At 39.2% G+C, this 22,486-nt stretch overlaps 1 protein-coding gene across 3 annotated transcripts in view; it reads left to right on the top strand.

Annotated features, from left to right (window-relative positions):
- LOC135113197 (cytoplasmic polyadenylation element-binding protein 1-B-like) overlaps window positions 1-22,486 on the top strand; it is a 272,466-nt gene that overhangs the window by 209,961 nt on the left and 40,019 nt on the right. For all 3 annotated transcript variants that reach the window (XM_064028329.1, XM_064028331.1, XM_064028328.1), the window contains one exon: window positions 7,131-7,296. In XM_064028329.1, the coding sequence (XP_063884399.1) occupies window positions 7,131-7,296 (166 nt within the window). The remainder of the gene's footprint in view (window positions 1-7,130; window positions 7,297-22,486) is intronic.

Raw genomic sequence — 22,486 nt, 5'->3', positions numbered from 1 at the left:
CAGGAGGCCTCATATTAACACACAAAACGCAGGTCAATCTGTTATTATTTTAATGAAAAAAAAATTGTCGTATATGATGTCAAATACGGTATATGAAATAAATGAAAATTTAACCTCACTTTACCTTGCTGAAAAGAGTCAGTGCATACTAGCTGAGAAGGGAGGATGAGATGTTATTGTTTGGAAGGAGAGTCCTGCCAACCTGGCAACAGTGCTTCTGGGTTGTCATGACTTTGTCTTCAAAGATAAACAAGGGTAGTGCAAGGTGTCATGACTCATTTTGACCCATACAAGTTCTGGCACACGAGTCATATTCCAAACAAAGGTTGTATACCAAGCAAATTTTTTTTTTTCCCCCCACACCAAAACAGGATGTATACCATGATGGACTTATTCCAAAGCAGATGTATATCAAGGTACCACTGTATCAAAAAAGACTTAGGATAATATTTTGTGACTTGCTTCTCAGAAGGCAACCATAATTTTTCCTTGTATAAGCTAATGTGTCAGTCATATCTCCACTTCACCAGCAGTGCAAGTGGCTGCAAAAAATGTTAACAGGCCTTTTTTTCATTAATCATATCTTCCATGATTGTAAAATTTTTCTTTTTCTGTGTATTTGATACCTCACTGACCTATAAATTTCCCCTTTCCCATCTTATCTCTGTTCTATTAATTGTCCAGTGTAGTTCTTCTTAACAATTTTGGAGATGAGACAGTTAATATTTTACCGTCAGCAAACACTAATCTTGTGTCACATAGGCACACACTGCTTGGGGAGTGCGATTTTCTGAAGGCCTCTCAGCAACAGGGTTGACATTAAAAAAAAAAAAAAGTGGGTATTTTGTGTTTTTATTTTTTATTTATTTTTTTTATTATATATTTTATAAAATCTAAATTTTGTTCTATATCATACTGATAAATAAGGTCTACATGTACATAAAAAATGTAAAAGTACTCAAGCCTGACCCGTTCATTTCCTGTACAACACATGTTAACAGACTTGACCCAACCAGACAAACCTGTATCAGCACGACTTAAACAAGTGTCTGTTCTTCATTAATAGAAAGTGTCAAAATCTTTTAAATCTAAATCCTTTCATTACTTCTGACACCTAGCCAGAAACATCTTCAATAACTTTGCATCTTCATCTTTCCCTCCTTTATTTCAACCTGATGGCACCACTGCCGTCTCATCTGTTTCTAAAGTTGAACTCTTCCCTCAAACCTTTGCTAAAAACTCTACCTTGGATGATTCATGACTTGTTCCTCCATCTCCTCTACCCTCTGACTACTTCATGCTATCCATAAAGATCTTTCACAGTGATGTTTTCCATGCCCTCCCTAGCCCTAAACTATCAGAAGGCTTATGAACCTGATGGGGTCCCTCCTGTTCTCCAAATCTGTGCCTCCATGCTTACACCTCACCTAGTCAAACTCTTTCAACTCTGTCAATATCTACCATTCCTTCTTGCTGGAAGTTTGCCTATATTCACCCTATTCCTAAAAAAGGGTGACCGTTCTAATCCCTCAAACTACCATCCTATTCGTTTAATTTCCTGCCTACCTAATGTTTTTTTCATCTATCCTCAATAGGAAGATTCTTAAACATCTATCACTTCACAACCTATCTGATCACCAGTATGGGTTCTGTCAAGGCCACTCTACTGGTGATCTTATGACTTTCCTTACTGAGTCTTGGTCATCCTCATTTAGGGATTTTGGTGGAACTTTTGTAAGCTTTTGATAGAGTCTGGCGCAAAGCTTTAATTTCCAAACTACCCTCCTAAGACTTGTATCCTTCCCCCTGTAATTTCATCTCGTTTCCTTTCTGACCATTCTGTTGCTGCTGTGGTAGGTGGTCACTGTTCTTCTAAATCTGTTAACAGCAGTGTTCCTCAGGGTTCTGTCCTCTCACCTACGCTCTTCCTACTATTCATCAATGATCTAAATCAAACTTCTTGTCCTATCCACTCCTACACAGATGATACCACCCAGTACTTTTGTACATCTTTTCATTGACAGCCAACCCTTCAGGAAATAATTCACACGAGGAAGCCGCAGAATGCCTGACTTATGATCTCTCTAAAATTTCTGATTGGGGAGAGCAAACTTAGTATTGTTCAATGCCTCAAAAACTCAATTCCATCCATTAGCTGAACACAACCTCCCAGGCAACTATCCCTACCCTTCATTAACACTCGACTATTCCCTTCTTCTACACTGAACATCCTTGGTCTGTCCTTTACATATAATCTAAACTGGAACATCACATCTCATCTCTAGCTAAAACAGCTTCTATGAAGTTACGCATTCTTAGTTGTCTCTGCCAGTTTTTCTCACCCTCCCAATCTGCTAACTCTGTATAGGGGCCTTATCCATCCATGTACGAAGTATGCTTCATGTGTATTTATGGGGTTCCAGTCATACCACTCATTTAGACAGGATGGAATCAAAAGCTTTTTATCTTATCAACTCCTCCACTAATTGACTGTCTTCAGTCACTCTCTCATCACTGCAATGTTGCATCTCTTGCTATCATCTACCACTATCTTCATGCTAACTGCTCTTCTGACCTTGCTAACTGCATGGCTCTACCCCCTGTGGCTTTGCTGCACAAGACTATTCTTTCTCTCACCCCTATTCTGTCCACCTCTCTAATGCAATAGTTAACCAGTATTCTCAATTATTCATCCCTTTTCTCTGGTAAACTCTGGAACTCCCTGCCTGCTTCTGTATTTCCTCCTTCCTGTGACTTGACATTTTTCAAGAGGGAGGTTTCAAGACACTTATAATCTAATTTTTGATGCCCATTTTTGACTGTTTGGGGACTGGCACCTCAGTGGGCCTTTTTTTTAAAGTGCCTTTTTACAAAAAAAAAAGCATTTCAAACCTTTTGTTTCACTCTAGATTACTTTTTAATTGCGTAATTAAACTGATTTACATATAAATATGAATAAACAAACAAATAAATAAAACAAAATAAAACACCTGGGTTTTTCTAACCCTGCCCAGCAACCATAAAAAAATGGGCTTGGACAAATTGACTTATTGGCATCTCAAGTGCATCTTTCCCCTTCCCTCACCCATTGCAACAATCTCGAGCATTAATTACTAATCTGTATTCCTTGCATCTTTGGTGATGTGTAATCAGCTTTTTTCTTGGATTCAAAGGTATTTTGCTCTGTTCATTTTGTGGCTATTGTAGGGATGAATGCAAGGCAAACAAGTCACAGTGACATCATTAAAGCATAGATCTTTACATGTCAGGCTTGAATGGTGTCCATATAGCAAAACATGAATTAGAAAACACAAAACTTCCAGAACCTCATATGAAAATTCGTCAAGGGAAGCAGTGAGGAATTTTCTTTTCACAGTGACAGTGATGGCATCCTTAACTTACGAGGTGGAACATATGCTGATTCTCTTCTGTTTTGCGGAGATCTCCATTCTTGGAGACTTCAGTGTTCACCACCAGCTTTGGCTTTCCTCTCCCTTCACTGACCATCCTTTGCTATCCTTCACGACCTAGAGCAACTGGTGCAACACCCTACTCATATACCTGATCGTCTTAGAGATATACCCAACGTTCTTGACCTTTTCCTAACGTCCAATCCTACTGCTTATGCTGCTATCATATCTTCTCCGTTGGGCCTCTCCAATCACAATTTCATATCTGTATCTTGTCCTATCACTCCAGTCCCTCCTCAGAATCCCCCAAAGTAGAGGTGCCTCTGGCATTTTGCCTCTGCTAATTGGGGGACCTGAGGAGGTATTATGCTGATTTTCCTTCCAATGACTACTGCTTTCGTGTCAGAGACCCGTCTCTTTGTACTGAGCACATAACAGAGGTATCTGGCATGGAGGCATACATTCCTCACTCTTTCTCTCGACCTAAATCTTTCAAACTTTGATTTAACACAGCTTGTTCTCATCCTATACATGATAGAGAGGTAGCCCACAAAGGGTACTTGAACCTTCCTTCAGCTGAATCTCGTGTGCTTTATATTTCTGCCTGAAATCATGCCATCTGTTCTCCAACTAGCCAAAACTCCTTCATTAATAAAAAGTGTCAGAATCTTTCAAGATCTAACTCACCTCATGACTTCTGGCACCTAGCTTAAAACATCTCCAATAACTTTGCTTCTTCATCTTTTCCTCCTTTATCTCAGCCTGATAGCACCACTGCCATCTCATCAATTTCTAAAGCTGAACTCTGCTCAAACTTTTGTTAAAATGTCAAAATCCCTACCATGGATTATTCAGGGCTTGTTCCTCTCCTCCATCCTCTGACTACTTCATGCTACCCATTAAAATCCTTTGCTATGATGTTTTCCATGACCTAGCTGGCCTAAACCCTTGGAAGGCTTATGGATCTGATGGGGTCCCTCCTATTGTTCTCCAAAACTGCCTACATGCTCACACCTTGCCTAGTCAAACTCTTTCAACTTTACCAATATCTACCTTTCCTTCTTGCTGAAAGTTTGCCTACATTCAGCCTAAGTTTGCCTACATTCAGCCTGTTTCTAAAAAAGGTGACTTCTAATCCCTCAGACTACCATCCTATTGCTTTAATTTCCTTCCTATCTAAAGTTTTTTAATCTATCCTCAACAGGAAGATTCTTAAACATCTATCATTTCACAACCTTCTATCTGATCTCCAGTATGGGTTCCGTCAAGGCTGCTCTACTGGTGATCTTCCGGCTTTCCTTACTGAGTCTTGGTCATCCTCTTTTAGAGATTTTGGTGAAACTTTTGCTGTTGCCTTAGACACATCAAAAGCTTTTGGCACACAGCTTTGATTTTCAAACTATCCTCCTACACCTATCTTTCTCTCTCTAATGTCATACCAAGTTTCCTTTCTGACTGTTCTATTACTGCTGTGGTAGATGGCCACTGTTCTTTTAAATCTATTAACAGTGGTGTTCCTCAGGTTTCTGCCCAGTCATCCACTCTCCTCCTATTATTCATCAGTGAGCTTCTAAACCAAACTTCTTGTCCTGTCCACTCCTACATTAATGATACCACTCTGCACTTTTCCACGTCTTTTCCTAGATGTCCAACCCTTCCGGAAATAAACAATTCACACAGGAAAGCCACAGAACACCTGACTTCTGATCTCTCCAAAGTTTCTAATTGGGGCAGAGCAAACTTAGTATTGTTCAGTGATACAACTGTCCCCCTCTTCTACACTGAACATCCTTGGTCTTTCCTTTACTTATAATATAAAGTGGAAACTTCACATCTCATCTTTAGCTAAAACAGCTTCTATGAAGTTATGTGGTCTGAGTCATCTCCATCAGTTTTTCTCACCCCCCAGTTCCTAACTCTGTACAGGGACCTTACCTGCCCATGCATATATAGAGTATGCTTCAGATGTATGGGGGTTCCACTCATACTGCTATTTTAGACAGGGTGGAATCAAAACTTTTTGTCTTATCAACTCCCTCTAACTGACTGTCTTCAGCCTCTTTTCTCATTGCCTCAGTGTTGCATCTCTTGTTATCTTCAATGACTGTTTTCATGCTCTTCTGATCTTGTTAACTGCATGTCTCCCCCTCTTCCTGCAGCCTCATTGCACAGCATTTTCTTTCTCTCATCCCTACTCTGTCCACCTCTCTAATGCAGGAGTTAACCAGTATTCTCAATCATTCATCCCTTTTTCTGGTAAACTTGAACTCCCTGCCTGCTTCTGTATTTCCTCTTTCCTATGACTTGAACTCTTTCAAGAGGGAGGTTTCAAGACACTTATCTTTCAAATTTTCAATGATTATGTTGTTGTCTGTTTTGGGACTGGCACTAAAGTCTCTTTTTTTTTTTTTTTTTTTTGGCCAGTGATCAAGTATAAAAAAAATCCCCACCACTTCCCTCCAGCCATAAGAGTCGGATTAGAGTTAAAGGGATGCTACCACCGTGATTGTGAAAAGCCTATTATTCACTGTGTTTCTTGATGATTTTTTAATGTGGTTCTGGAAATTTCACATTTTTAAATTCACACGTTTTGCTGTATCAACACCATTCAAGCCTGACAAGTGAAGATCTATGATGGAATATCACCATGAATGGTGTGCCTAGCACTCGTCACTACAAACACCACAGCCTGAACAGAGCATTATGCATTTCACTGTGGGAACAGCCTCGGTCACACATCACCAGAGACACTGAACATTGACACTGGTAACCTGCTTAATACTGGTCATTCTTGTTATGGGCATGAGTGAAAAGGAAAGATGCACTTGAGATGCCAATAAATCAATTTGTCCCAGCCCAATTCTTATGTTTGCTGGGAGGGTTTAAGTAAAATGCATTCCCCCGAGAAGCGTGTGCCACCTCAACAGAAGATCAGCACTCACTGACTATATATCCTGAGCTGATTGAATTCATAACATAGGTTATAGCCTCCAGCTTGTGGTTTCTTGGCATCATCTGCTAGCACACATAGACAGGTTGTAGTCTGGTATCATCTGCTAGCACATGTGTGTTTGTGTATATGCTCCTGAGGTCTTGGGATGGTAATTTCAGCTAAACTGAGCTCCTCGTTATCAGTCCCATGAGGAAAAGTGTGTAATCTGCAGTCTCTCTCTCTCTCTCTCTCTCTCTCTCTCTCTCTCTCTCCTCTCTCTCTCTCTCTCTCTCTCTCTCTCTCTCTCTCTCTCTCTCTCTCTCTCTCTCTCTCTCTCTCTCTCTCTCTCTCTCTCTCTCTCTCTCTCTCTCTCTCTCTCTCTCTCTCTCTCTCTCCTTGCTGGTAGGTGAACAGGGGCTGCACATTAAAAGGCTCACCCTTTTGCCTCATCATGCCTGGGACTCAAAACCCAGTCCTTGCCAGTTGTGAGCCAAGGTTGCTGGCCACCACACTATGCTGGGTATGTGCGTGCATGTGTGTCAGGAAAGGATTACTGAGATCTTGGTCTTAGATGTTCTCACGAGTGCAGTGTGAACTCGAATTGGCTATGTGACAGCCCAGAATCATACCACTAAGTTAGTGAGCAGTGTGTAAGATTTTCCTCTTTTGAATGTTTATTTTCATAGGATGCTGCATACAGTTCTTACAAAAGGATTTGGATGAGGAAGTTGACTTTATGAATAAGATGATAATGTTGTCAGTTACATGATACAAGCTGTTTCTTGCAGGTCCAAATAATTCCATGGATCATCAGTGATAGCAACTATGTACGTTGCCCATCCTATCAACTAGACCCTGCCAAGACAGTGTTTGTGGGAGCACTGCATGGCACATTGAGTGCTGAGGGCTTGGCCAGCATAATGAATGACCTTTTTGGTGGAGTTGTATACTCTGGTAAGTTGCCTTGGGTTCCAAGTACTAATTATTATATTAAAAGGAATTTGTATTACAGCATGCTGGAAAAAGCTTAAGATGGACTAAAATACCTTGGGCTACAGGAAATTGAAGCATGTCATTGCTGTTTGTGCTGAAAATGTATGTATAGAACACAACAAAAACAATAGTTGGAGTATTGTCTTGTGAGATAGTTTCCTCATCTGTGTTTGCAAGGCAGGGAACCCAATGTCTTACAATCCTCACTCTAATGCCTGTCTTTTGTGCAATATCATTCACTGATTGCTCTGCTTTGTAAAGTGATGCAATAGCACCAGTATCATTACATGACACTGGTCTGTACTTTACAATTATCCACTGAAAGGGCAAGATAGAGACACTCTAAGGGGCTTATAGAAAATGGAAAAAAAAAAATGCTACTCAACAACCATGTTGTAGCATTGAGTGACCTTGAGATTTGGCAGTGAGTTGGTGACATCTTGCATCTATTACTGATATAGGGTTGCTATACACCCAATAGATTTAATTTGATGCAAGATACTTCTCATATTTTAAGCATTTCTTTCTTGGGGTCAATTTGCATTGTTTACAGCATAAAGAGGTTGCACTGCTATCGCAACTGTTCACAAGTCTCTAGAAATACCCCTCTTGGCATTCTTAAAAGTGAAAGACTGTGTTTTATCACCCCTTATACACAAGATCTAGATGGATTCCATGCATGCAAGAAAAAACTACACTAATCAGGCCTCTTTTACTTATAGAATATGTAATCCTGCATTAGCTTACAGCTTCTGCATCCACTGTTTTTGTCAAATACTTTAGGTTTCCAGGAGGGTTTTCTTTCAAAATTACATATATGATGGCTTATATGACACAGAAGCTTATTAAACACTAATTATTAACCCCTAAACTGCAGATGTTGCATAATCATGCAGCCTTCTCATCATGGGGAATATTTAGATTTTGTGAAATTAAAATAGAAATAGGTTTGCAATAAAATATTTCATGAGTGAAAAGTGCAAAGTTTAACAGAGGAGGGAAAGTGAACAAACATAGAATTTGCTTCTGTATTTTCCTGACACTTTCACATGACATCTAGGATGAGGCCTCCAGGTAGGCAAATTTTTGTACAAGCATGCAATTCTATGACAAGCAAAAACAAGTTGGTGAGGCAGGGAGGAAAGACGTGATACAGAGGGGAAAAAGCAACAGATTCTCTCTCTCTCTCTCTCTCTCTCTCTCTCTCTCTCTCTCTCTCTCTCTCTCTCTCTCTCTCTCTCTCTCTCTCTCTCTCTCTCTCTCTCTCTCTCTCTCTCTCTCTCTCTCTCTCTCTCTCTCTCTCTCTCTCTCTATATATATATTAGGTATAAGCACACACACACGTGTGCATACTGCCCAGCCAATCAGATGCATCCGCAGCAGTTCCAAAGATCTACCAAGGATTTGATTGTACAGGGGGGGCTGACCTTGAGTCCTGTCTCCATAATAGGAAATTGTGTGGTGTGCGAGTGCAGGGGAAGTGAAGTGTAAATTGGGAAGTGGCCAAACGGGTAAAATGGGAGAGTAGTGGAAAATAAACATTGTCATTGATATCAAAAGGGAAGATCATGGCCGGCACGGTAAATGTTTTCAAAGGTTTCAAGGATGAGGACCTCAGTGTAGCTCATACAAATAAATGAATGTGGAAAATTAAAGAAAAAATGTGTAAATAAGAGAATAAATATGTAACAGCAGTGATGATAAAGATGTGGAAGGAAGAGAGAGAGAGAGCTGTGTGGTGACTATGTGAAAAGATATCGAGTGATATAATAAAGATGAAGAAGAAGGAAATGGAAAGAGATAAAGAAAACAAGGAACTGAGAGAAGAGGTGGCAAAAATAGTTGATGTAAACAAGATGTACTGTGAAGAAATAAAGAAACTCGAGAAAGAGAACAAGGAATTAAAGAAAGCTTTACAAGGGGGAGACATTAAGGTTGGCAAAGTAAAAGAATTAGTGTCAGTAAGTCAAAAGTTGGAAAGAGAGAGAGAAAACAACAACAAAAGATGGATATGGAGGAGATAATAAGGCAGCAACAACAGGAACACAAGAAGGACATGGAAAAGCAAGTCATTAAAATAGTAAAGGAATAAAGTAATCTTGTGAGAGAGACAGTACAGAGAAAGATGTGTGTGGTGGTCAAGGAGAAGAAGCTACCCATGAAAATAGCTAGAGAGAAAGAAGAGGCTAAGGCTAAGGGCTAAGGAAATTATAGCAGAAGTGGTGGGGGAAGGAGAGGAGACTGTTGAACAAATTAAAGAGGTTTAAAGGATTGGGAAGTACAAGAAAAATGGAACAAGACCAATTAAAATAAGATTCATGTCACAAACAGCAGTGGAATATCTTACAAAAAAGCAGAAAAATTGGCTAAAGTAGAAGGAATGAGAGGAATAGGGGTAAAAAGAGACATGAACAAAGGAGAGAAGTAAACTGAAAGAGTTGATAATAGAGGCCCAATTAAAAAATGAGGAGAGAACACAGGAACAAGCAAGGAGATAAATAAACATGAGATTTGCAAAAGAAGGTTATAGCACATGGAGGAGAGACAGAAAAGAAAAGGAGGAGGATTGATGATATTGGTAAAAGAGGGTATTGTTGTTGAGGAAGTGGAATATGGTGATGGAATGGTGGAAACTTTGAGTGTTGTGATTAAGATCAAAGAAAGTGAAAAAAGGAAAGTTATTGTAACATACATACCACCAAAAACTAATGTATGGGAGACCAATAGATATAAAACTATGTAACTAGAAACAAGAAATAGCATAGAGGAAATGATAAAGAAAATACCACAGTGTTATTAGTAGATGATTTCAACACTAAAGGAATTAATTGGGAGGAGATGGAAGGGAAACAAAATGTCAGGTCATGGAGCAAAGAATTTATGCAAACCATGAAGACAGTGAGACAGTGAGAGGAGAAGAACCATCACTGTTGGACTTAGTGTTTATAAAGATCCCAGAAAGTAGACCAAGTATACATTGTCTGAGTCTACCAGGAAGAAGTGATCATATGACAATAGAAATAGTACTACAGGAGGAAATAGTGTTGCACATTGATGAACAATTTAGAAATGGGAGACAGAACTATGCTAGGGCAAACTTTCCAGAGAATAAATTTTATGGAAAAATTAGCTGGAAAAGAGCTATTTAAAGGTAAAGTAGTGCAAGAAAATGAGATAATTTTGAGCAAGTATACAGAAGGGGTGCAACAGTTTGTGCCAACTTATAAAAGTGAAAACTAGGAAACACGAATGGTATAATGCCAAGTGTGTAGAAGCAAAAAAGAAAAAAACGGAATGAAGGAAACTGATGAAAAAAAATAAACACAAATACTAGGGAAGAATACATAAATGTAAGGAATGAATATGGTATTAAAAGAAGAAAAGAAGAAAGAAATTTTTAAAGTGAAATAGTAAGAAAATGCAAGGAAGAGTCCAAACTCTTCTACAGATATGTAAATGAAGAAATAAAACATAGGGATAGAATAAACAAGTTAAAAAGAGAAGGAAGAATTTATGAAAATACTGAGGACATGAGTGAACTAATGAATGAGAGTTTACAATCTGTGTTTACAAAGGAAACTGATTTTGTGGTCACAAAAGTGGTATCACAGAATGAGGGACTGCAGAAGATACAAGTAAAGAGACAAGAAATCAAGAAACTGCTGGAAGAGCTGGATGTTTGAAAAGTTATGGGACCAGATCAAGTAAATGGATGGATATTAAAAGAATGCAGAGAACATTCCCCCCCTTAAGGGACACCAAACAAGGGCAACAAAAATCTAATTAAAAAAAAAAAAAAAAAAAAAACAGATTCAAGTTCCCAAACAGGGTCCGAAGCATTAGTCAAAAATTGAAGGATAGATGTCTTGAAACCTCCCTCTTGAAGGAATTCAAGTCATAGGAAGGTCGAAATACAGAAGCAGGCAGGGAGTTACAGAGCTTAACCACAGAAAGGAATGAATGATTGAGAATACTGGTTAACTCTTGCATTAAAGAGGTGGACAAAATAGGGGTGAGAGAAAGAGGAAAGTCTTGTGCAGCAAGGCCGCAGGAGGAGGGGAGGCATGCAGTTAGCAAGATCAGAAGAGCAGTTAGCATGAAAATAGTAGTAGAAGATAGCTAGAGATTCAACATTGTGGTGATGAGGAAAAGGCTGAAGACAGTCAGAGGAGAGGAGTTGATGAGACAAAAAGCTTTTGATTCCACCCTGTCTAAAAGAGCAGTATGATTGGAACTCCCCCCAGGCATATCAAGCATACTCCATACATGGATGGATAAGTCCATTGTACAGAGTTAGCAGCTGGGTGGGTGAGAAAATCTGTCAGAGATGTCTCAGAACACCTAACTTCATAGAAGCTGTTTTAGCTAGAGATGAGATGTGGTTTCCAGCATAGATTATAAGAAAAGAACAGAACAAAGATGTTCAGTGTAGAAGAGAGGGAAAGTTAAGAGTCATTGAAGAGGGGAGAATTGTCTGAAAGGTTGTGTCCAGTTGATAGATGGAGGAATTCAGTCTGAGGCATTGAACAATACCAAGTTTACTCTGCCCCAATCACAAATTTTACAGAGATGAGAAGTCGGGTGTTCTGTGGCTTCCCTGTGCAAACTGTTTACTTCCTGAAGGGTCGGACATCTATGAAAAGACGTGGAAAAGTGCAGGGTATCATCAGCATAGGAGTGGATAGGACGAGAAGTTTGGTTTAGATCATTGGTGAATAATAGGAGAGTGGGTGACAGGACAGAACCCTGAGGAAAACCACTGTTAATAGATTTAGAAGAACAGTGACTGTCTACCACAGCAGCAATAGAACAGCAGAAAAGAAACTTGAGATGAAGTTACAGAGAAGGATAAAAGCTGTAGGAGGGTAATTTGGAAATCAAAGCTTTGTGCTAGACCATCAAAAGTTTTTGAGATGTCTAAGGCAACAGCAAAAGTTTCACCAAAATCTCTTAAGAGGATGACCAAGACTCAGTAAGGAAAGCCAGAAGATCACCAGTAGAGCACCCTTGGTGGAATCCATACTGGTAGTCACATAGAAGGTTGTGAAGTAATAGATGTTTAAGAATTTTCCTGTTGAAGATAGATTCAAAAACTTTAGATAGGCAGGAAATTAAAGCAATAGGACGGTAATTCGAGGGATTAGAACGGTCGCCCTTTTTAGGAACAGGCTGAATGTAGGCAAACTCCCAGCAAGAAGGAAAGGTAGATGTTGACAGAGTTTAAAGAGTTTGAGTAGGCAAGGTGCAAACATGGAGGCGCAGTTTCAGAGAACAATAGGAGGGACCCCATCAGGTCAATAAGCCTTCCAAGGGTTTAGGTCAGTGAGGGCACAGAAAACATCATTGCTAAGAATTTTGATAGGTAGCATGAAGTAGTCAGAGGGTGGAGAAGAGGGAGAAAAAAGCCCTAAATTGTCCAAGGTAGAGTTTTTAGCAAAGGTTTGAGTGAAGAGTTCAGCTTTAAAAATAGATGTGATAGCAGTGGTGCCATCTGGTTGAAACAAAGGAGGGAAAAAAGAAGCAAAGTTATTGGAGATATTTTTGGCTAGATGCCAGAAGTCTCAAGGGGAGTTAGATCTTAAAAGATTTTGACACTTTCTGTTAATGAAGGGGTTTTTGTCTAGTTGAGGAACAGACTTGGCATGGTTCTGGACAGAAATATGAAGCACAGCACTGCTAGTTTGGTCCCCCAACTAGCAGAGGCAAAACACCAGAGGCACCTCCTTTTAGGAGATCCTGAGGAGGGATTGGAGCGATAGGACAAGATACAGATATGAGATTGTGATCAGAGTAGCCCAACGGAGAAGAGAGGGTGACAGCATAAGCAGAAGGATTAGAGGTTAGGAAAAGGTCAAGAATGTTGGGCGTATCTCCAAGACGATCAGGGATACAAGTAGGGTGTTGCACTAGTTGCTCTAGGTCGTGGAGGATAGCAAAGTTGAAGGCTAGTTCACCAGGATGGTCGGTGAAGGGAGAGGAAAGCCAAAGCTGGTGGTGAACATTGAAGTTTCCAAGAATGGAGATCTCCACAAAAGGGAAGAGAATCAGAATGAGCTCCACTTTGAAAGTTAAGTAGTAAAAGAGTTTCTTATAGTCAGAGGAGTTGGGTGAGAAGTGTAAAGCACAGATAAATTTAGTTTGAGAGTGGCTCTGTAGTCATACCCAGATGGTGGAAAACTCAGAAGATTCAAGAGCGTGGGCACAAGAGCAGGTTAAGTCGTTGCGCACATAAACACAACATCCAGCTTTGGATTGAAAATGAGGATAGAGAAAGTGGGATGGAACAGAAAAGGGCCTACTGTCAGTTGCCTCAGACACCTGTGTCTCGGTAAGGAAAAGATGGAGGTTTAATAGAGGAGAGCTGGTGTTCTATTGATTGAAAATTAGATCCAAGACCACGAATGTTGCAGAAGTTAATGAAGAAAAAGTTGAGGAGGGGTGTCAAGACACTTAACCTCTTTGGCACAATGACACGGTATACGCGTCATTTCATCTCTCGTACCATATCCGAGTGATGCACATACTGTGTCATGGTTATTTGAGCCAGTGTGTGTTTCATTTCTTCTCGGATATAGTACTAGAACTTTCAGGATGTTGGCCAGATATGATACGGTGTTTTACGTTCCTCCCAATATTATTCTAATGTCAGAATATGAGAGAATTTCATGTACCCATAGTGGATCTTAGCAGACGGTTTCAAGCACTGGTAGTCAAATATCCTTGGTTTCTACCATGAAATAACAAATAAAGTGAGGGAAGATATGATACTTGTGAGTGTAGAAACCTCCTGCCCATCGAGTCGCCAGTAGATACTTACTCGCACCTTTTGGTCAAGTATCATGTCATCTCACCCCTCCCTTCCCCACTCTTCTCATCTGTTTCTGCTTTTATTTTTTATTTTTCTCTGTTATCTTGAAATAGAGAGAGAGAGAGAGAGAGAGAGCATGTGTGTGTGTGTGTGTGTGTGTGTTTCATGTAAAAACCTCTTGCCCATCAAGTTGCCAGTAGATACTTACTCATATCTTTGGTCATGTATCATGTCATCTCGCCCCTCCCTTCCCCGCTCTTCTCATCTGATTCTGCTTTTATTTTTTTCCTTTTCTCTGTTATCTTGAAAGAGAGAGAGAGAGAGAGAGAGAGAGAGAGAGAGAGCATGTGTGTGTGTGTGTGTTTCATGTGAAACTATTTCAGTCTTGCATCAACAGTACATTTCTGTTTCTTTGTACAAAACTGTTCTGCTATGATGAATATTATTTATATACCTCTTTCTCAACCAGTCCCTCCCTATATCTCTGTTATCTTCCCTGCACCCTCCATTATCTAGTATCCTGCTCTTTTCTCTCCCTTCCTCCTCACAAGCATTCACAAGAAAAGTGGTGGGAAAGAGTGTGACAAGGCAAAAATGTTTGGCACCAGTCGTGTTTTGCTTTTGTTCTATTATTATAGTACTGGTATGTATTTCTGTTTGTTAATATTTTGCTTATTGCCAAAATATTATAGTATAATTTAGCAGATAACAACATCTACACACATGCAAGGTGGCCAACATCTCTCCCTCCTTCCACCTGCAGGAGGGGAAGGGGCCGAGCAAATCCCCCATGTGGGTGGCAATGACATCTCCTCCCAGATACAGTAGTGTTTTCCATTTTCATTTATGAACTACCTCCACTTACATTTTCTTATGAAAAAAGTCATCCATGTCTGTTTTTGTTCTGTACACATGGAATGCAGTTAGCTCATTACACAACATTATTGTGTCATAAATCTGTTTCTATAATACCCAAAAAATACTATATGTGAATACTCAGAAAAGCAAGACATCGTATGTATGAAGTAGTATATTGCCTCATCATGGCATGAAGTCATATGTACAGCACAGATGGTATGGTTTGTAGTGCACGGCAAGACACAGGTGGAAGAGGTTAGGACACGCGCTCACACACACACACACACACACACACACACACACACACACACACACACACACACACACACACACACACACACACACACACACACACACACACACACATGCTTGCTGTTAGATGGGAGAGAAGTGAAGATTCAGCTTATTCAATTTACATTACAAGGCAGAAAAGAAAAAAAGCAGTAGTGTGTATGTGTGAGGGAGAGAGGAAGGAGATACGATGTGTATACAAACTTCTTGCCTTTCGCTGTTTTTGACACCTAGGCTCCAGGTCGTATTTTATTTTTCGCCTCATCCCTCCAATCCCTGCTCTTTGATCTGTTCCTCCCATCTCTATTTCTGCTTTTCTTTTTTTTCTTTTCTCTGTTATTTTAGAATGTCGAGAGGGGCCAGGCTGATTGAAAATGAACTGGGGTGAGGGTGTGACATGATGACTGAATCAAGGCAAAATGACTTAGTAACTAAACAAATATATGGTGACTTTTATATTGATTGAGTTTGACCACACAAATGCACACATGAGAGAGAGAGAGAGAGAGAACCTTTATTCACACATGTCAGCTACTCATTACTCATCCTCTACCATTCACCCTCCATCCCATATACTCGTACTATACCCTCCCCTCCCCAACCTGTTTCCTCCTTCACCTACCTCCCAGTTCTTTGTTTTTCTTCCCTATTGCCCATCCCTCCCCATCTTTATTTTATTACAAGAGAACTTTGCAATAGGACAGTCTTTGCCTGGATTGTGTTGGTGTACACACACGCACACACAATTCTATCACCCCCTGCTGGTTATCGCCTGGAATTGTCATTGACATGTTTTTTTACCCGGGGGTGGACCTCTTCCTCACTCGAATTACAGACAACCATTCCTTATCTACTCTTTCCTTCTCTTGGTGCTTGTACAAATTTTCCTCTTTGCAACTCTGCTCTGTTGTCACTACTGCTCAGTGTTGTATCACTAGTGCTTGGTGATGCTGCTTCATTCACACCCTCAGAAAGATTTTCCCTAACTTGCCTCGCTGTTGTCACTCTTTCTGACCCTTGTTGTCTTGCCTCACTCTGTGGCACACTATCTTGATTGTGCCACTTGTGAAAGTGTGTCGTGGAACATAAACTAGGCTTCCCAGGACAAGCTTGACAGAAGTAGGGAGTGTCTCTTCTTGTCAGGTGACACACCCTACATCTTTTTCATTTGCCAATTTTTTTCCCATTTGACGAACTGGTGTGGAGAGTTGGTGATTTTCTTTTTCTCCTGTTTCTGAGAAAATGCAGATACACCTGAGTTGTGCTCCATCAAGAGTTCTCTCACAACAGTTTCTAGGAAGTACACGAATCCTGCTGTGGAGTTGGACTTATTTTTCCATGCAAGATATGCATTTAGGGTAATCCAGAAAAAAAAAAATGTATGGCTAATTTCTTGAACCAAGCCAAGTTTTTATGTTAAAAAAAATAAGGCTCAGCACTTCCCATTTTTATTATATTTATCAATGTGGAGGGGCTTGTTGTAGAACATTGTCTGTTTGCCAAAGTACTCTCATATTTTCTACCATATCAGCCTTGTATTTTGTGGTCATGACTGTTAAGTCCTTTTTATCCTCTTATCTCACAATTAGAACATTACCTTTCCTTGCAAAGATAGATTGGTGTTTTTCTAGGGAAAGCTGGCTTATTTCTTTTGGTTTTCCTCTCCTGCTCCTCACTACACCAGTGATAGTGGTGCTTCTGTTTTCTAGGTAGTTTGCAAACCTTAGGCTCGTGTACCAGTTGTTGGTAACAACATGGCGTCCCTCATTAAGAAGCCCTCTCATCATGTATACAACAATTTTTTTCTGATTTTGAGAAGATATGGGCTCCTGAATCATCAAATTGATATGAGTCTTTCCCATGGTAGAGTTCAAAATTCCAGGAAAATCCTTGCCAGATAGGGTCAGAGGGGTACAGCACAGATATTTTCATTCCAAACCTGGCTTTCTTGGACCTGATGTACTGTCTGAACTGTAGTCTCCCTTTCCAGAGCACTAACACCTCATCAATGGCTACATGTTTGCCAGGTTCAAGTATGGCTTTGCATTTGTTGCGAAGCATGGAAAGGAAAGGCTCAGTTCTCATCTGTGGCCTATTTTTTTTCCACATTTTCTAGAGGTGAAAAACACGAAAATTTTACTATGCTGTAAAATCTGTCTGCTCATGATCTCCATGCAAAAACAAGGTGGTCCACACACTAACCAGTCATTCCTCCAATACTGTTTCACCATTGGCAGCTTCACTAGCCCTATGGTAATCACTAGGGCTATAAAGGAGTACATTTCATTTTCATGCACTTTCTTCCACTTCAGCGAGTTCACTTTGCCCATTTTTTCAGGATGTTCAGTAAAAAAAATTGAAGCTCACTTCTTGGCCCATTCACACAGCTTTCTTATGAAAGCTTTGCCAAAGACCTGCTTCTTTGCCAAAGAACTGTTTGAATGCACCACTAACACATGTAAAATTGATGTTCATGAGCTGCAAGTATGCCACACTGATCACTCATATATTCAGGTAGTGGGTCTTCACGACTGTCACTGAATATGTCAGGAATGAGCCTCCATCCTCCCTACATTACTCTGGCTTCAGTATCACTGAACTCTTCTTTGTCCTCAAATTCCTCTGACAGGTCGTCATCACTGCCATAATCCTCAAAATTGGGGACGAAATCCTCATCACTTGATGACTCCATGGCTGACTTGGTCCTGCTGTCTGTCTCCGATCTGAACCCCAAACACGTCAAGCTGACCCTAACGCTTATCACTCCCTGCTTCTTGCCCCCACTCTTCCCTCTTTACAACTACCCTGTGTGTGTGTGTGTGTGTGTGTGTGTGTGTGTGTGTGTGTGTGTGTATATATATATTTATTTACCTAGTTGGGAGTAATCTCATAGTATCCCATCTCTATATCTAGTTTGGTCTTAAAAGCACTGACAGTTTCGGCATTTACAACATCTTCACTGAGTTCGTTCCATTTGTTCACACTTTTGTGAGGAAAACTATACTTCTTGATGTCTCTTCTACAGTTAACTTTCTTCAACTTCTTATTGTGTCTCATTGTACTCTGTGTGTCTAAATTTATAAAACCTTTGTCCACATTTTCCATATCATTTAGCATTCTATAGATGTTTATTAAATCTCCTCTCTCTTTCCTATTTTCAAGAGTAGTGATTTCCACCATTCTTAATCTCTTCATAGGTCAATTTACTCAACTACAGAACCATCTTAGTGACTGCTCTTCGTACTCTTTGTATTTTTATAACATTCCTCTTTGTATGAGGAGACCACACCACTGCCGCTTATTCCAGTCTTGGTCTTATCATGGAAATCAACAACTTTTTTATCATTTCTTTATCAAATATGAGAATGCCATTCTTACTCTTTTTAACAAATTCATCATCTCTCCAGTAATTTTATCATTGTGTCTTTCAAGAGTCAGATTTTCAGTAACTGTTATTCCCAAATCCATTTCCTCTTTTGACTTCTTTAACTTCACACCTTCCATCTCAATGATATTGTATTCTTTTCTTACTCTTACCAAACTCTGTTACTTTACATTTACCTAAGTTGAATTCCATTTGCCAAGATTTACTCCATCTATTTATCTTGTATAAATCATCTTGCAGTACCATACAGTCATTTACATTTTCTACCCTTCTCATCAGCTTAGCATCATCTGCAAATAAGTTCATATAATTATCTATTTCTTCATTATTGTTGTTCACATATATTACAAACATTATTGGTCCCAACATTGACCCCTGTGGGGACACCACTAGTTACTTTCAGCAAAGATGAATTTTGATATTATATATTACTGTTCTCATCTCTCTCCATCCACTCCAGCAGTCTTCCTCTAATTCATCCATATTTTTTTATCTTCCATAGCAGTCTTTGGTGTGGTACTTTGTCAAATGCCTTCTTCAAATCTAAGTAGATACCATCCACCCATCCATTTCTCTCCTACACAATATCGACTACCCTTGAATAAAAGGACAATAAGTTCATGGAGCATGATCTTTCCCTCCTAATTCCAAATTGACAATTTACTAAAACTTTATCTCTTCCAAGTGTTCCATCCATCTTTCCTTTATTGTTCTTTCACATAATTTTCCTACAACACTAGTCAAGGACACTGGTCTATAATTTAGTGGATTTTCTTATTTCCTCCTTTGTATATTGGTGTAATATTTGCTCTCTTCCAATTTTCCTTGTGATAGTGCTGTCACCACTAGACTGATTTTTATCAGCCAGTTGTTCTTTACATTCCTTTAATATCCAGTTTGATACTCCATCTGGACCAGATGCTTTATTTACTTCAAGTTCTTCCATCATAAGTATTTCTTCATAACTGACTGGGACTGTACTTAGTATATTCCTCACCAACTTATCCCTTCCAGCATCAAACTCCTCTTCCACAGTAAATACTGATCTGAAACTTTTGTTTATGACCTCTACCATGTCCAGTACATCCTCATAGACTTTTCCTTCAACTTTCAGTCTTGATACACCTATCTTCTTCATCTTCCCATTAATATGACTAAAGAATAGTTTTGGTTCATTAATACACGTTCTTATTATATCTGTTTCATAGTTTCTTCTCTCCATTCTCATTATCTATGTACTCATTTCTAGCATCAATATATTCCTCCCATCTGCTCAGTTTTCCACTTCTTCCATCTATTCCAAGCATTTAATTAATGATTTCAAGCCTCTTTGTGTTTTGTGTTGAACCATTCTTTACCCTTTCTACATCTCACTCCTCCCTTAGGTACAAATTTCTCCACAGCAGAATTATATATCCTTATAAATTCATTCCATTTTTCCCAAACATCTTTTAGATCTTCAAAAGTCTTTCCAGTCCATGGCAACAAAGTACTTTCTTAATTTTTCAAAGTCAGCTTTACTATATTTAAATCTTCTCATAATTTTCATCAATGATTACATTTTCATTTTTCAAATTAAGTTCCATCAACACACGATCACTTTTACCTTTTTATAGTATAGTTTCAATAAGTTCCACGTGTCCTTGATAAACACTAAATCAAGTCAGATGATTTATCTCTTCCACTAAATCTGGTATCACAATCAACCCAATGAGTTATGAAGTGTTCCACTGCCCAGTTTAATAGTCTATTACTCCATGAGTTCTCAATTCCAGTAATTATCATTGTCTTCCAATTTATCTCTTTACAATTAAAATCACCAACAATAACTGTACCACTACTTTTCATCTCTATCTTTTCAAGACCTTTTAACACATCTACCAACATCTCTTCATGCTCTTCTTTTCGCCAAGCATTGGTCATAGGTGGCGCATACACTTCTACATAATTCATTATCCTTCCATTTCCACTTCTAATCATCACTTGTAGAATTTCAGAATTGTCTTCACTTTTTTATTACTTTCTCCACTTTGACACATATTTTTAGTCAGAATTATCACTTCCCCTGCTCCCTTGTCACTTCTGTTTTTCATCCATAAATTATATTTATCATCACCAATGTCAGGAGTATTTAGAAGAAGAAAAGATAATTACAGAAAAGCAATTTGGATTCAGGAAAGGGAGATCCTGTGTCATGAATCTACTGAGCTTTTATATGAGAGTAATAGATAGAGTGCAAGAGAGGGATGGATGGGTTGATGCAGTATACCTGGATGTCAGAAAAGCATTTTATAAAGTTCTCCACAAGTTAGAAGTTAGAGAAGTTAGAAGTGGAAGTTAGAGAATAAAGGAGGACTAAAGGGAGTAACATTGAGATGAATGGATGATTATTTACAGTAAAATCCCTCTCATCCGGCATTCAAGTATCCGGCACATTTTTCCCCGAGCCTTAAAATCGATAAAAAATCGATTAAAATTCCCGCGCGAGGCATACTTTGTCCCCTCGCCACCAGAGCGCACTGCTTCGTGCCACCCGCAGCCCACTGCACTGTGTTTACTCAGTGATTCAGTCCCGCGTGTGCACTGTTTATCACCTGACGCCTTCATCATGCCTAAAGTTGTAGAAAAGAGGAAGCGTGTTGTGCTTACACTTAAGCAGCTGATCAGATCAGCTGATCTTTGTTATGGTAAGATGCGTGAGTGTAGGGTGGTGATTGTGGACATAATTTCACTTCTATTCAAGTATCCGGCAATATTCAAGTATCTGGCATGTCGGCGGTCCCGTTGATGCTGGATAAGAGGGATTTTACTGTACAAGGAAGAGAAATGAGAACAGTAATCAGAGACACTAATTCAAGTTGGAGCAAAGTGACAAGTGGGATACCGCAAGGATCTGTGTTGGCACCTATTATGTTTCAAATATATGTAAATGATATGACAGAATCTAAGTAGTTATATAAACCTTTTGGCTAATGATGCAAAAATAATGAAAATAAAGGGTGAAAATGACTGCAAGGAGTTACAAAAGGATACAAGATACATGCATGGAGCCAAAGATGGAAACTAGAATTTAATGCCAGAAATTGCCATGTGTTGGAAATAGGAAAAAGTAAAAAGAGACCTCCATGGAATTACAAAAGGGGAGGAGAAATAATAACAAAAAAGTAATGAAGAAAAGATTTGGGAGTAATGATCCAGGACACATTATCACCTGGAAGGCACATAAACAGGATATTTAGCTCTATATACAGCTTAATGTTTATTAACAAACATTAGGCTGGCATTTAACTCTTTAGATGAAGAAATTATGAAGAAAATTATAACAAGCATGATATGAACTAAGTTGGAATACAAAGCAGTAGTTTGGGCTCCACATAGAAAAAAAGATATACAGAAACTGGAAAGAATACAGAGGATAGTGACAAAGATGGTACCAGAATTGAAAGACTTAAACTATGAAGAAAGACTTAGAGATGGAATTACCAACACCATGAGAGAAGAGAAAGAGGAGATCTGATGACAGTGTACAAATTAGTAAACAGAATAGAAAGAATAAATAGAAATGACTTGGTACCACAGATGGAGGAGGGAGAGAAATGGAAGAGGGGGCATGGTAAGAAAATAAAGAAGAGTGGATGTTTGAGCAACATCAAGAAATACAGCTTCTCATATTAAACTGTTGAAATCTGGAATGATTTCAAGGAAGAGGTGGTTGTGTCAAACATTGTACACATGTTTAAGAAGAAACTGGATAAATATGATTATGGAGACAGGACAAAATGAGCTTTGGCTCATGCCTTGTACAATAC

The sequence above is a fragment of the Scylla paramamosain genome, chromosome 25 (genome assembly GCF_035594125.1).
Source record: "Scylla paramamosain isolate STU-SP2022 chromosome 25, ASM3559412v1, whole genome shotgun sequence".
NCBI classification, from domain to species: Eukaryota; Metazoa; Arthropoda; class Malacostraca; order Decapoda; family Portunidae; genus Scylla; species Scylla paramamosain.
This window is presented reverse-complemented; position numbering and strand designations above follow the sequence as displayed.